The sequence below is a fragment of the Notothenia rossii genome (assembly GCF_949606895.1).
Source record: "Notothenia rossii genome assembly, chromosome: 3".
Classification (NCBI taxonomy): Eukaryota; Metazoa; Chordata; class Actinopteri; order Perciformes; family Nototheniidae; genus Notothenia; species Notothenia rossii.
The window spans coordinates 76,063,121-76,078,258 of NC_136901.1; the positions used below are offsets into that span (position 1 = coordinate 76,063,121).

At 41.7% G+C, this 15,138-nt stretch overlaps 1 protein-coding gene and 1 long non-coding RNA gene across 16 annotated transcripts in view; one reads left to right on the plus strand and one right to left on the minus strand.

Annotated features, from left to right (window-relative positions):
• The window catches only part of LOC307031498 (protocadherin gamma-C5-like), a 199,205-nt gene that overhangs the window by 112,244 nt on the left and 71,823 nt on the right, over positions 1 to 15,138 (plus strand). For 2 of the 15 annotated variants that reach the window (XM_079668664.1, XM_079668674.1), the window contains exon 1: positions 6 to 2,408. The exons of 10 other annotated variants lie outside the window; for them this stretch is intronic. In XM_079668664.1, coding sequence (XP_079524790.1) covers positions 21 to 2,408 — 2,388 coding nt within the window. In that variant the 5' untranslated portion in view covers positions 6 to 20. Of the gene's footprint in view, positions 1 to 5; positions 2,409 to 3,398; positions 5,979 to 11,990; positions 14,570 to 15,138 lie in introns of those variants that run through there. 3 more of the 15 variants (XM_079668676.1, XM_079668675.1, XM_079668665.1) reach the window with 3 other exon arrangements.
• LOC307031702 lies at positions 6,720 to 9,604 on the minus strand. The gene is made up of 4 exons (XR_013806049.1): positions 9,461 to 9,604; positions 8,591 to 8,888; positions 8,225 to 8,315; positions 6,720 to 7,237 (listed from the first exon to the last, which is right to left on the minus strand). It is a non-coding gene; the product is annotated as an uncharacterized lncRNA (long non-coding RNA).

The following is a 15,138-nucleotide window of genomic DNA, read 5'->3' on the forward strand; positions in this document are numbered from 1 at the left end:
AAACGATTCCAGGCAGAACAATGAGACGGCGAGTAGGCCTACTGTTGTTTCTCTCGCTGCTATGCCTCAGCTACGTGACCGGGCAGGTCAGTTATTCCATCCCCGAAGAAATGTCGAAAGGCTCTGTCGTTGGAAACATAGCCCGGGATTTAGGTTTGGATCTTAAAAGGATGAAATCAGGTAAAGCCCGTGTCTATACAGGAGGCAGCGTAGAATACATCGGGCTGAAGAAAGAAAGGGGAGTCCTTCTCATTCAGGAGAGAATAGACAGAGAGGCGCTGTGCGGAGAGACGACGCCTTGTGCTTTACATTTCCAGTTAATCCTGGAAAATCCAATGGAAATGTTTCGTGTAACAGTGGAGATCACCGACATAAATGATAATACCCCCAGTTTTACAAATGCAGAAAAACGATTTGAAATCAGTGAGTCTGCTGTCATAGGATCGAAATTCGTTTTAGAAAAAGCAGTTGATTCTGACATCGGGATAAATGGCTTACAGCGATACTCACTTACTCCTACTGATAACTTCATATTAAAACCTGGAATTCAGGCAGGCGGAAGTAAAAAGGTCGAGATGGTTTTACAGAAGCCTCTTGATAGAGAAAAGCAGGAACATATTTCACTTTTGTTAACCGCTATAGATGGAGGAGAGCCGCAGATGTCAGGGACAATGCAGATATTTGTAAATGTATTAGATGCAAATGATAACGCACCTACATTTGCTAAACCTCTTTATAGAGCAAAAATACTAGAAAATTCTCCCAAAGGCACCAGCGTAACGACTGTTAGTGCATCTGATAAAGACATCGGCTCAAACAGAGAAGTGTCATATTTTATATCTTCCAGTCAAAGTGCTTTATCTGAAATGTTTAGGATTAATTCAAAAACTGGTGAAATTGTCCTAATTGGTGAAATAGATTATGAAAAAGCTAAGATTTATGAAATAGATGTTGAAGTTGTAGACAGCGGAGGACTCTCTGATTCCACTAAGGTACTACTAGATGTTATTGATATAAATGACAACAATCCTTACATGAACATTGTTTCTAAATCCGAGACTGTATTAGAGGACTCACCTCCTAACACTGTTATAGCTATGTTAAGTGTAAATGATCCAGATTCAGAGAATAATGGAGAGGTAGAGTGTAATATAGATGCTAACATTCCCTTCAAAATACAATCTACATTAAATGGATTTTATACTTTAGTTACAGAGGTCGCATTAGACAGAGAGATAGCTTCTCAGTTTAATATCACAATGACCTGCTCTGATGAGGGAGTGCCCTCCCTCTCCAGCAGCGTCACTCTCACCTTACAGATCTCTGATGTGAATGATAACTCGCCCGTCTTTGAGAGCAGCTCATATGAGGGCTATATTGTAGAAAACAACACACCAGGCCTCTCTATATTCACAGTGAGAGCCAGAGACTCTGACTGGAACCAGAATGCCCGCCTTTCTTACATCCTGGAGGACTCCTCTGCTAACGGAGTGGCAGTCTCCTCATATGTGTCTGTTAGTGCTGATAGTGGAGTCATCCATGCAGTGCGCTCTTTTGACTACGAGCAGATCAAAGACTTCCACTTCCGAGTCAAAGCTCAGGATGGAGGCTCTCCTCCACTCAGTAGCAATGTGACGGTGAAAATACTGATCCAGGACCAGAACGACAACCCTCCTCAGGTCCTGTACCCAGTCCAGACTGGTGGCTCTCTGGTGGCTGAGATGGTGCCTCGTTCAGCAGATGTGGGCTATCTGGTCACTAAAGTGGTGGCTGTTGATGTGGACTCTGGACAGAATGCCTGGCTCTCCTATAAACTGCAGAAAGCCACAGACAGGGCGCTGTTTGAAGTGGGCTTACAGAATGGAGAAATAAGAACTATCCGCCAGGTGACTGATAAAGATGCTGTGAAACAAAGACTGACTGTTAGTGTGGAGGACAACGGGCAGCCCTCTCGTTCAGCTACAGTCATTGTTAACGTGGTGGTGGCGGACAGCTTCCCGGAAGTGCTGTCTGAGTTCACTGACTTTACACAGGACAAGGAGTACAATGACAACCTGACTTTTTACTTAGTGCTGGCTCTGGCTGTAGTGTCCTTCCTCTTCATCACGTGTTTAGTGGTTATTATATCAGTGAAGATCTACAGGTGGAGACAGTCTCGCATCATGTTTCACTCCAATCTCCCTGTGATTCCATATTATCCTCCACGTTACTCAGAAACTTTGGGGACAGGGACTCTCCAACACGTGTACAACTACGAGGTGTGCAGGACGACTGACTCCAGAAAGAGTGACTGTAAGTTTGGCAGAGCCGGTCAGAACGTGCTGATAATGGACGCCAGTTCTACAGGGACGATGCAGCGGATAGAGAGTGAAAAGAGCATCCTGGATGAACCTGACTCTCCTTTAGAGGTTAGCCTGCTTTAATAACGTTTCAGTGTGTAATGTATTATTTAAACCTCATTAATTGCACTATTTTCCCTTTGAGTAACAAACAAATGTTCGTACCACGTTATTTGCAATGTTGCCCTCAGTGACCGACAATTTGGGATTCACATGATTATTCCCCAAAATAAATGTCCTATACATTACATATTCGACCCATGTCCTTGAAGGAAACTATGCGTTATGTTGTGGTTATATTTGTTTTATAATAGCAGTAATAATAATACAATTTCCATAATCAGCAGTAACATTAGCCTCGTTGTAGTATTATTAGTACCTAGTCGAGGAATACATTCTCAAGAAGAATTATTGCAAAGAATTTTTTTATTGATAGTTTCTAGATATTTCATCCCTGAGGCATCACATATTTGAAAACAGCTTGTACAGTCTTGGACCTTTTCCATAATTTGAAGATGGTTTGTGTCAGCACTGCGGACAGCGACATACACAGTTCACCCCCATGTTTATCCTCTGTCAGTGGCTGTTTCCACATTTGTATCGTCGGTCTTGTTGTTTGTTCTTCGTGTTATTGTTCAGTTATCATTATTTAGAGAAATAATTTTCCCTTTTGATCTTTCAATTTAGATTTTAGATTCACCCAAATCTCTGAAACATAGATGTTTCATGATAGACACGATGCCCATCCTTTATTTTGCATCCTTCTTCTTCAAATATATTATTGAACTACCATAAACGGTGCACATGATGCATTCTTATGATATGTGTTTGTTGTCGTTGGTTAAATCAAAGATGCTGTATAACTAAAGTAGACCCATTGCAGTTCGATTTCCAGACGCAGTGTAGTGTATTCTCCTGAGCTGAATTTTAGTCGGTCTTCTGCAGTTTTCTAATATGGACTCTTAGGGCCGCTGTTGACCAGAGTGTTAGTGGTTAGAGCACGTTGTATCAGCACCTCCCATGTAACACCGTCACAGTACAAAGAGATCACGACGGGCAAACACGGAGGATTCCGTTTTGGAGATATTCTTTTGAAATATAAAAGGAGAGATTTTTATCTGCAAGCCTTTAGTTTTAAATGATTGGGATATGCTGCTTTTCTTTTGAGCTTTGACATTGGAATCTGAGGATATCTGTGTTTTGTATGGATGTAAGCACCGTGGAGTCTCTCGGTGGGAAAAAACGGATAGAACAATGAATCGGCAAGTACTGCTGTTTATCTCTCTCCTTTCCCTCGAATTTGTTTTCGGGCAGGTCAGCTACTCTATTCCGGAGGAAATGGCGATAGGCTCTTTAGTCGGCAATATAGCGCAAGATTTGGGTTTAGATAAAACACGTTTGATATCAGGCAAAGCTAAGATCTATACGAGGAATAGCGATGAGTACATCGAGCTGAACAGAGAAAGAGGAGTCCTCCTCGTGAAACAGAGAATCGACAGAGAGGTGCTGTGTACAGAGACCGCACTTTGCGCTCTACATTTGCAGGTTATTTTGGAGAATCCTATGGAGTTTTACAGTGTTACTGTACAGATAATAGATATCAATGATAACGCACCAACTTTTGAAAAAAACGAGATGACTTTTAAAATAAGTGAGTCCGCGGTGATCGGGGCAAAATTCGTGCTTGAGCGAGCAGTAGATTTTGATGTTGGAAATAATGGTGTTCAAAGATACGAATTAAAATCAACTGATCATTTTGCTCTGAAAATCCATAATAACGCAGATGGGAATAAAAACGTCGAGATGGTGCTACAGAAGCCTTTAGACAGAGAGAAACAAGAGCAGATATCTCTTGTGTTAACGGCTGTGGATGGGGGAGAGCCGCAGATGTCAGGAACAATGCTGATTGTTATTACAGTTTTAGACCATAATGATAATGCCCCCGTTTTTACACAGCCCACATACAAGTCTGCAGTAACTGAAAACTCACCTAAAGGCACAGTTGTTGCCACTGTTACAGCTTCAGATGCAGATCAGGGTTCTAATGGTAGAATAACTTATTCAATTACAAATACGTTGGAAAATGTAAGGAAGATATTTGAGGTGAATGAGCAAAACGGCGAAGTTTCATTGATCGGAAATATTGACTTTGAAAAGTCAAGACACTTTCAAATGAATGTACTTGCTAGTGACGAGGGAGGACTCACTGATTCTTGCAAATTAATTCTCGATGTGCAAGATGTAAATGACAACAAGCCTGAAATTAACATAATGTCGAAGTCAAATGTGATATCAGAGGATGCCGAACTCAATACAGTCGTTACAATGATAAATATTGAGGACTTAGACTCGGGAGAAAACGGAAACGTTCGATGCTTAATCGGCGAAAATGTGCCATTTACTTTAAAAAAATCAAACAACAATTTTTATAGTTTAGTGACAGATAGTGAACTGGACAGAGAAATATCTTCTCAGTATAATATAACAGTGACCTGCTCCGATGAGGGAGTGCCCTCCCTCTCCAGCAGCGTCACTCTCACCTTACAGATCTCTGATGTGAATGATAACGCGCCTGTCTTTGAGAGCAGCTCATATGAGGGCTACATTGTAGAAAACAACACACCAGGCCTCTCTATATTCACAGTGAGAGCCAGAGACGCTGACTGGAACCAGAATGCCCGTGTTTCTTACATCCTGGAGGACTCCTCTGCTAACGGAGTGGCAGTCTCCTCATATGTGTCCGTAAGTGCTGATAGTGGAGTCATCCATGCAGTGCGCTCTTTTGACTACGAGCAGATCAAAGACTTCCACTTCCGGGTCAAAGCACAGGATGGAGGCTCTCCTCCACTGAGTAGCAACGTGACTGTGAAAATACTGATCCAGGACCAGAACGACAACCCTCCTCAGGTCCTGTACCCAGTCCAGACTGGTGGCTCTCTGGTGGCTGAGATGGTGCCTCGTTCAGCAGATGTGGGCTATCTGGTCACTAAAGTGGTGGCTGTTGATGTGGACTCTGGACAGAATGCCTGGCTCTCCTATAAACTGCAGAAAGCCACAGACAGGGCGCTGTTTGAAGTGGGCTTACAGAATGGAGAAATAAGGACTATCCGCCAGGTGACTGATAAAGATGCTGTGAAACAAAGACTGACTGTTATAGTGGAGGACAACGGGCAGCCCTCTCGTTCAGCTACAGTCATTCTTAACGTGGTGGTGGCTGACAGCTTCCCGGAAGTGCTGTCTGAGTTCACTGACTTTACACAGGATAAGGAGTACAATGACAACTTGACTTTTTACTTAGTGCTGGCTCTTGCTGTAGTGTCCTTCCTCTTCATCACGTGTTTAGTGGTTATTATATCAGTGAAGATCTACAGGTGGAGACAGTCTCGCATCATGTTTCACTCCAATCTCCCTGTGATTCCATATTATCCTCCACGTTACTCAGACACTTTGGGGACAGGGACTCTCCAACACGTGTACAACTACGAGGTGTGCAGGACGACTGACTCCAGAAAGAGTGACTGTAAGTTCGGCACAGCCGGTCGTCAGAACGTGCTGATAATGGACCCCAGTTCTACAGGGACGATGCAGCGGATACAGAGTGAAAAGAGCATCCTGGATGAACCCGACTCTCCTCTCGAGGTTAGAAACTGAACCTATCATATTAATTCCCCTTTTAAGAACTTCACAATCATTTTATTGTTTGCATTGCATTTATTTGGTTGCTCTTAGTAGCATCTCAAAAGAGAAAGTTAATCAAAGCCTGAGAGATTAAGTTATTACCACATATGTACTCAGCACCATGGACAGTGAGACTTAATGCTGACAACAGTAAACTACCCATGTGCTGCTTTTTGGTTTCACATATGCTGCATACCTCCTATTCCTGAAGACTATTCTTCTTGAAACACACAAATTTGATCATTTTTCGTTCAGATATGTGACAATATCACCTCAGGACATTATTACCAAACAATATATTGTAAAATATCATTATGCCAAGTAAATGGCCACACTCTTAGCCCAGCTTAGTTGACTTTACTAGAAATTTGCATGGACACACGTTGCCTTAAACCACTTAAGTTTCTTGCTTGTGTAAAAACTTAACAGGTTAAGTTGTATACACGTAGAACTTTAAGTAGACTCGTCTTAGTTTACATTTGTAGTCTTATCTCAAAATCATTAGTTCACATAAATGACGTCTTAGTTGTATGAAATAACTTCTTTAAGTTAAATATAATAAATAACATTTATCAATGTTTAATATCATGTTAATATAACAAATTTCTTTTAATAAAATTAATTGCACCATTTAGATTTTGGGATTGTATTTTTACATTGTTTTACCAGAATTGTATGGAAGGGAAAACATGAAACAATACATTTAAATATTCCAATGTTTTTATTCACAAAAATAACCTCGTCAACCAGAAGACAAGCAAAGACAGGAATTAGAACCCACAACATTTAACAATATGTGTGTGAAAAATCACACACAGTGAAAGGTCAGCGAACAGTGCTGAACATTATGATGTCACTGGTAGCAACTGAACAGCAGTAACAAGTGTCTGTGCATTTCTTTACATTGTAAGCTGGTTCTTCAATGTTTGCAACCTTGGCTTTAGTTCATCTTGGCCCAACGTGAGAAGAACCTTTTGCATGAACTGGAATGTGAGCATCATAGTCTTGGGGTAGTTGAGATGCAGTGCGTATGTAAGACCAAACAGAATGAACATCGCTTTTGGCAGGTCTTGGATGTTGTCGATCACAACTTGTCCCTCAAGGATGATCTTCAGCGAGGCTGGAATGCGATGCAGGGAAGATGAGGGACCAGCACCTTCATGCTCAACCAGGAGGATCCCAATTTCAATGTCGTGGAACGAGTCCTCATCATCAGTGTCCTGAAACGACAGCAACATAAGAGCACAATCAGGACATGTTTCATTAAATAACCCTGAATAATGTAATATAGTCATAAGAGAGTCAGACACATGAGGGAAGGTGTGAGTTGGTCCTGCTGGAATAGAGCACAAACAGATCACTCAAAGAGGTTGAAAAGAGCTGTTGCTATTAGTGCTGACCGAGAAATCATATTTTCATTGTCATCGCAATATGAACATGCGTGATAAAGAAATAGCAAAATAGCAATAAACAATTAATAAGAAATTATTTAATTTAGTGATGGTATAGAAACCCAATATTAAACGTAACCCACATTTGGTATACCAGCTAAGACAACAGCTGTCTGTATGAACTGTTTAGCTCAGTTTGCCACGTATCTTAAAACGTTGCGTATTCTTGTGAATTCACTTGCTGACTGAGAAAAAGCAGACCCCCCCCCCCCCCCCTGTTCGGGTAGAGGTACCTGCAGGCAGTGACCCACAGCAGCAGTGGAAGGAGGACAGAATAAATGATACTGAGATGTCTGTGTTCTTCATTCTATCAAAACTTGCCTCAGTATAATGCTGTCAGGAATATTCAGATTCCTTTATTGATATTTTAGATTTTTTTCCAGTTAGATATTAATGTATATAATGACTGATGCTGGTGTAACTGTTATACTGTTGCTGCTCTAGAATCACTACAGGTACAGCTGCTAGAGGAGGGGCTGCTTTGTCTCAGCCAGCAGCACACTTTATAAGATCTGCCACATTTAAAACAAGTGGCAAACTAACCTACACAGTTAAGACTATATAAGCGGCTTTTGTTTTGTCTTGTTTATAACAATTTCACCAATATTTATCGACCAGAACTAATCGTACTAGTGATAAGTGGAACAATCTTAATCTGTAATTGTATAAAACTACGCTCACAGGGTTTACCAGGGACAGGAACTAACAAATAATGGTGCTTTTAAATACTCTGTGAGAAAGTAAGAGGTTACTTACAAAACCTGCTTTGTAGAAGTCTGGGGTTGTCGCCAAGGATTATTGGAAGCCCTCTGAACACCAGGTTCCGGATATCAGTTGGCTCTGTAGTCTGTTGGGGAGTAAAATGACAACAAGTTACACAGCTAGAATGACAAGAAATTGTTGGTATATTTGACTCTTTACCACAGCTGTAGGACAGGAAAATAACCCAGGTTTTTTTCAGCTGAATCTTTGTCCTTGTCATTAGTTTATTGTTTATTTTTGTATATATGATGTATTTGTGACATTGTCAAACACAGAAAGCATAAATACATAGACCCTCACATGTACAATAAAGGGAATAAAAGAGACCATTCTACCAGGGTCAACAGTTTAACCCATTACCTTTGAAGACAAACTCTGTCCCGCCCATCACGCGGGTGGAGTGGAGCACCCGGCTGTAGCGCCCCCGGGCGTAGATGCTGAAGGTGGGGTGCTGGCAGAGTAGTTGTAGTAGTGGCCCTCCCAGGTGTGGTTGTTGTCGTGGAAGATGAAGTGGCGGATGAGGAAGAGCACCTCGGGGCGCACCCCACAGCGTTGGCTCACCCACTCACCGTGCAGCCCCACCGCCAGGTCGGCAAGCGGGGCCAGGATGAGGGGGTGCAGCTCGTCGGAGTGGAAGATAATCCGGCAGGCGTGCAACCTAAGGACACATTTTGAATTGGGTTTATTACCAAATGATAACTAGAACAGAAAACGAAAAAAATACATTAACTCCACTGCACAACGTTAACTAACCTCTGTACAACGTTAACTAACCTCTGCAGAACGTTAGCTAAACTGCTAATATCCCCTTAATGACATGGTCTTTTGAACATTTTGCTAAGTTACTGTTATAAATGTGACAAATCACTCATATGCAACCTAATGAAAAGCCATTTTAAATCGGTTGTGTTACCATATGAACAGACAAGAAGTTAGCTTAGCGCTAAAACTGCACCTGGTTTAGCCAACGTTACTTAACGTGAGCAGGTCTTTTAGCTAAGCCTCTGCAGAACGTTAACTAATCACAGCAAATGCATGAATCACTCATATGCAACCTTATGAAAAGCCATTTTAAATCGGTTTTGTTACCATATGATCAGCAGTTAAGTAACGTTAGCTAAACCACGTGCAGCTTTAGCGCTAAGCTAACTTGTTGTGAGCAGGTCTTTTAGCTAATACATGTTTGACAGAAAGATATCTGCAGATAGATATAGATGTTTTCAAACTCACCATTCCACGTAAAGTTATTTTCAAAATTCGCTCGGACCAGACGCAGCAGCCATAATTAGTGGGCTCCTCGGTCTTCACCTCTGACTGCGTGCAGTGCAGCTGCAGCACTCATGCTCAATGAGCCCCTCCCCTCTCTTGCAGAAACCTAACACACTGAGTTATCTCTGTGTGGCGGCCTTTATACAGGACTGTCTCAGAAAATTAGAATATTGTGATAAAGTTCTTTATTTTCTGTAATGCAATTAAAAAAACAAAAATGTCATACATTCTGGATTCATTACAAATCAACTGAAATATTGCAAGCCTTTTATTATTTTAATATTGCTGATTATGGCATACAGCTTAAGAAAACTCAAAAATCCTATCTCAAAAAATTAGAATAGTTCCTCAGACCAAGTAAAAAAAAAAGATTTATAACAGCAAAACACAATCAAACATTTGAAAATGTCCATTAATGCACTCAGTACTTGGTTGGGAATCCTTTTGCACGGATTACTGCATCAATGCGGCGTGGCATGGAGGCAATCAGCCTGTGGCATTGCTGAGGTGTTATGGATGCCCAGGATGCTTCAATAGCGGCCTTTAGCTCATTAGCATTGTTGGGTCTGGTGTCTTTCAGCTTCTTCTTCACAATACCCCACATATTCTCTATGGGGTTCAGGTCAGGGGAATTTGCAGGCCAATCGAGGACAGTAATGCCATGGTCAGTACACCAGTTACTGGTGGTTTTGGCACTGTGGGCAGGTGCCAGATCATGCTGGAAAATGAATTCCTCATCTCCATAGAGCTTTTCAGCAGACGGAAGCATGTAGTGCTCTAAAATCTCTTGGTACACAGCTGCATTTACTCTGGGCTTGATGAAACACAGTGGACCAACACCAGCAGCTGACATGGCTCCCCAAACCATCGCTGACTGTGGGAACTTCACACTGGATTTCAAGCAACTTGGATTTTGCTCCTCTCCAGCCTTTCTCCAGACTCTGGCGCCTTGACTTCCAAATGAAATACAAAACTTGCTTTCGTCTGAAAAGAGGACTTTGGACCACTGTGCAACTGTCCAGTGCTTCTTTTCCTTAGCCCAAGTCAGACGCCTCTTCCGTTGTCTTGAGTTCAGAAGTGGCTTGACCATGGGAATACGGCTATTGTAGCCCATTTCCCGGACACGTCTGTGAACAGTGACTTTTGATACCTGGACTCCAGCTTCAGTCCACTGTCTTTGAAGCTCCCCCAAATTCTGGAAGCGACTCTTCTTCACAATGCTGTTAAGGCTGCGGTCATCTCTCTTGGTTGTGCAGCGTTTCCTGCCACATTTCCCCCTTCCAACAGACTTTTTGTGGATGTGCTTTGAAACTGCACTCTGTGAACAGCTTGTTCTTTGAGAAATTTCTTTTTGTGTCTTACCCTCCTGATGGAGGGTGTCAATGACGGTCCTCTGGACAGCAGTCAGATCAGCAGTCTTCCCCATACTTGTGATTTAGTTTACTGAACCAAGCTGAGTGTTTTTCAAGGCTCAGGAAACCCTTGCAGGTGTTTCGAGTTAATTAGACGATTCAAGTGATTCGTTGAACACCCTACTAGTATACTTTTTCATGATATTCTAATATTTAGAGATAGGATATTTGAGTTTTCTTAAGCTGTATGCCATAATCAGCAATATTAAAATAATAAAAGGCTTGCAATATTTCAGTTGATTTGTAATGAAACCAGAATGTATGACATTTTTGTTTTTTTAATTGCATTACAGAAAATAAAGAACTTTATCACAATATTCTAATTTTCTGAGACAGTCCTGTATATACAGTCTATGGTGGCGGCACGTGGGGGGTGTTTGTTGGAAATCCTATTCAATTAAAAGCCAGACAACGCCACCTTGGGAATTGCACCCAAGGAAATAATCATTCCAAGTACCAACAAGGCCCTCAGGTTCGTGATACTGAGGGGCAGGAGACGTGGTTCCAATTTATCAAATGTTTTATTTCTGGCATTAAAATATCATTAAAAACCCCATAAGATTACTATACACACTGAAAATAAAGGGGGGAACTCTTAATTCAGGGATGCTGAGATTTAACAGTGGATGGAGGTGACGAGGGGTGAGAGGGATCCCAACAAAGTAAATTAAGGCACGGGCACTACATCTGCTTAATTGGATTATTGTAATGCACATTTCAGCTAAATAGTGCAAACAACTAATTTGCTTTAGTAATGAGTCTTTTTACAAAACATGAACGGCATTAATAATGACAGCTTAACATTTTTATTTCAATAAAATCCGGGTTTATGATCATCAGTCAGTGTAACTGCATTTGTTTACCGAACAATATATTGGAAAATATCATTATGCCAACTAAATGGACAGGTTATTTTCTGATTTTACATCCTCTTGATCATCAGTGTAACTGCATTTGTTTCATATCACTTGTTGTAATTTGTATTTTCAACTCAGAGGGTCGCTATTGGCAAGCGTGTTGTGAATTAGAGTTTATATTTTCTGTCTGTCCTGCCCATTCGTGTATATTAGGCCTACACGGGAGTCATAACCGGAGAAAGACGGAGCAAACAGTCTGCGCTTAGCTATGGAGCCTTGAGAGGATTTACATTTCTGGATGCTTTGTTTTTCCTTCTAAAGTTGGTGTGGACGGTTTTTCTTGATTTCTACTTTGGCATTGACTGAATTGGGATGTGTTTGTTTTAACGGTGCAGGAAACGATTGCAGGCAGAACAATGAGACGGCGAGTACTGTTATTTCTCTCGCTGCTATGCCTCAGCTACGTGACCGGGCAGGTCAGTTATTCCATCCCCGAAGAACTGTCGAAAGGCTCTGTCGTTGGAAACATAGCCCAGGATTTAGGTTTGGATCTTAAAAGGCTGAAATCAGGAAAAGCTCGTGTCCATACAGGGGGCAGCGTAGAATACATCGGGCTGAAGAAAGAAAGGGGAGTCCTTCTCATTCAGGAGAGAATAGACAGAGAGGCGCTGTGCGGAGAGACGACGCCTTGTGCTTTACATTTCCAGTTAATTCTGGAAAATCCAATGGAAATGTTTCGCGTAACAGTGGAGATCACCGACATAAACGATAATACCCCCAGTTTTACAAACGCAGAAAAACGATTTGAAATTAGCGAGTCTGCTGTCATCGGATCGAAATTCATTTTAGAAAAAGCCATTGATTCTGATATCGGGATGAATGGCTTACAGCGATACTCACTTACACCTACTGATAATTTTGTATTAAAACCTGGAATTCAGGCAGGGGGAAGTAAAAAGGTCGAGATGGTTTTACAGAAGCCTCTAGATAGAGAAAAGCAGGAATACATTTCACTTTTGTTAACCGCTATAGATGGAGGAGAGCCGCAGATGTCAGGGACAATGCAGATATTTGTAAATGTATTAGATGTGAATGACAACGCACCTACATTTGCTAAGCCGCTGTATAGAGCAAAAATACAAGAACATTCTCCCAAAGGCACCAGCGTAACGACTGTTAGTGCATCTGATAAAGACATCGGCTCAAACAAAGAAGTGTCATATTTGATATCTACTAGTGAACGCATTTTATCTGAACTATTTAAAATGGATTCAAAAACAGGAGAAATTGTCCTAATCGGAAACATTGATTATGAAAAGGCGAAAATATATGAAATGGATGTTGAGGTTGTAGACAGCGGAGGACTCTCTGATTCCACTAAAGTTATTGTAGATGTTATTGATATAAATGATAATAATCCCTTCATTACCATGCTTTCTAAATCAGAGACCGTATTAGAGGACTCACCTCCTAACACTGTTATAGCTATGTTAAGTGTAAATGATCCAGATTCAGAGAATAATGGAGAGGTAGAGTGTAATATAGATGGTAGCATTCCCTTCAAAATACTGTCTACGTTAAATGGCTTTTACACTTTAGTTACAGAGGTCACTTTAGACAGAGAGATAGCTTCTCAGTTTAATATCACAGTGACCTGCTCTGATGAGGGAGTGCCCTCCCTCTCCAGCAGCGTCACTCTCACCTTACAGATCTCTGATGTGAATGATAACGCTCCTGTCTTTGAGAGCAGCTCATATGAGGCCTACATTGTAGAAAACAACACACCAGGCCTCTCTATATTCACAGTGAGAGCCAAAGATGCTGACTGGAACCAGAATGCCCGTGTTTCTTACATCCTGGAGGACTCCTCTGCTAACGGAGTGCCAGTCTCCTCATATGTGTCCGTTAGCGCTGATAGTGGAGTCATCCATGCAGTGCGCTCTTTTGACTACGAGCAGATCAAAGACTTCCACTTCCGAGTCAAAGCACAGGATGGAGGCTCTCCTCCACTCAGTAGCAATGTGACTGTGAAAATACTGATCCAGGACCAGAACGACAACCCTCCTCAGGTCCTGTACCCAGTCCAGACTGGTGGCTCTCTGGTGGCTGAGATGGTGCCTCGTTCAGCAGATGTGGGCTATCTGGTCACTAAAGTGGTGGCTGTTGATGTGGACTCTGGACAGAATGCCTGGCTCTCCTATAAACTGCAGAAAGCCACAGACAGGGTGCTGTTTGAAGTGGGCTTACAGAATGGAGAAATAAGAACTATCCGCCAGGTGACTGATAAAGATGCTGTGAAACAAAGACTGTCTGTTATAGTGGAGGACAACGGGCAGCCCTCTCGTTCAGCTACAGTCATTGTTAACGTGGTGGTGGCTGACAGCTTCCCGGAAGTGCTGTCTGAGTTCACTGACTTTACACAGGACAAGGAGTACAATGACAACCTGACTTTTTACTTAGTGCTGGCTCTGGCTGTAGTGTCCTTCCTCTTCATCACGTGTTTAGTGGTTATTATATCAGTGAAGATCTACAGGTGGAGACAGTCTCGCATCATGTTTCACTCCAATCTCCCTGTGATTCCATATTATCCTCCACGTTACTCAGACACTTTGGGGACAGGGACTCTCCAACACGTGTACAACTACGAGGTGTGCAGGACGACTGACTCCAGAAAGAGTGACTGTAAGTTTGGCGGAGCAGGTAGTCAGAACGTGCTGATAATGGGCCCCAGTTCTACAGGGACGATGCAGCGGATACAGAGTGAAAAGAGCATCCTGGATGAACCAGACTCTCCTCTAGAGGTTAGTTATGTGGGGTTATTTTCAGTTGTAAGCTCTTCACACGATTTATGTGGCTGAAACATTTGTTACAGCGCAATGCATCAGTATTTTGCAATCAGAACCACGGACTGTGGCACTGGTCGCGCCCTGGGCTTTTTTTTCTATTTATTGAATTTCCTTAATGTGCTTGCCAATATCTATCTATTTATCTATTTATCAGATTTAATTCTATCTATCATATTATGCAAACCATAACATTTAATGAATTAGTATTTAACTATTTAATTTGTTACTTGGTATTTATATATATATGTATAATGGAACTCTTTGTACATAAGCGAACATATTGTATTGATATTTCCTTTCCACTTCATCATAACGGTGTATGAATGTGTTTTTTTAACCAATGTATGAAGTATGCGCCTCATTATAGAATTGCATTTTTTAATCAACTATTTGATTGGTTATCTCTCCTTGTACATATCGAAATGGTTTGTGCTCGAGTACAGTTTTTTTTTTCCGGGCACATTCTGTAGTTCATCACTCTGTACTCTAAGGGCCGCTGTAGGTCAGTGTGTTGAGTTGTCATG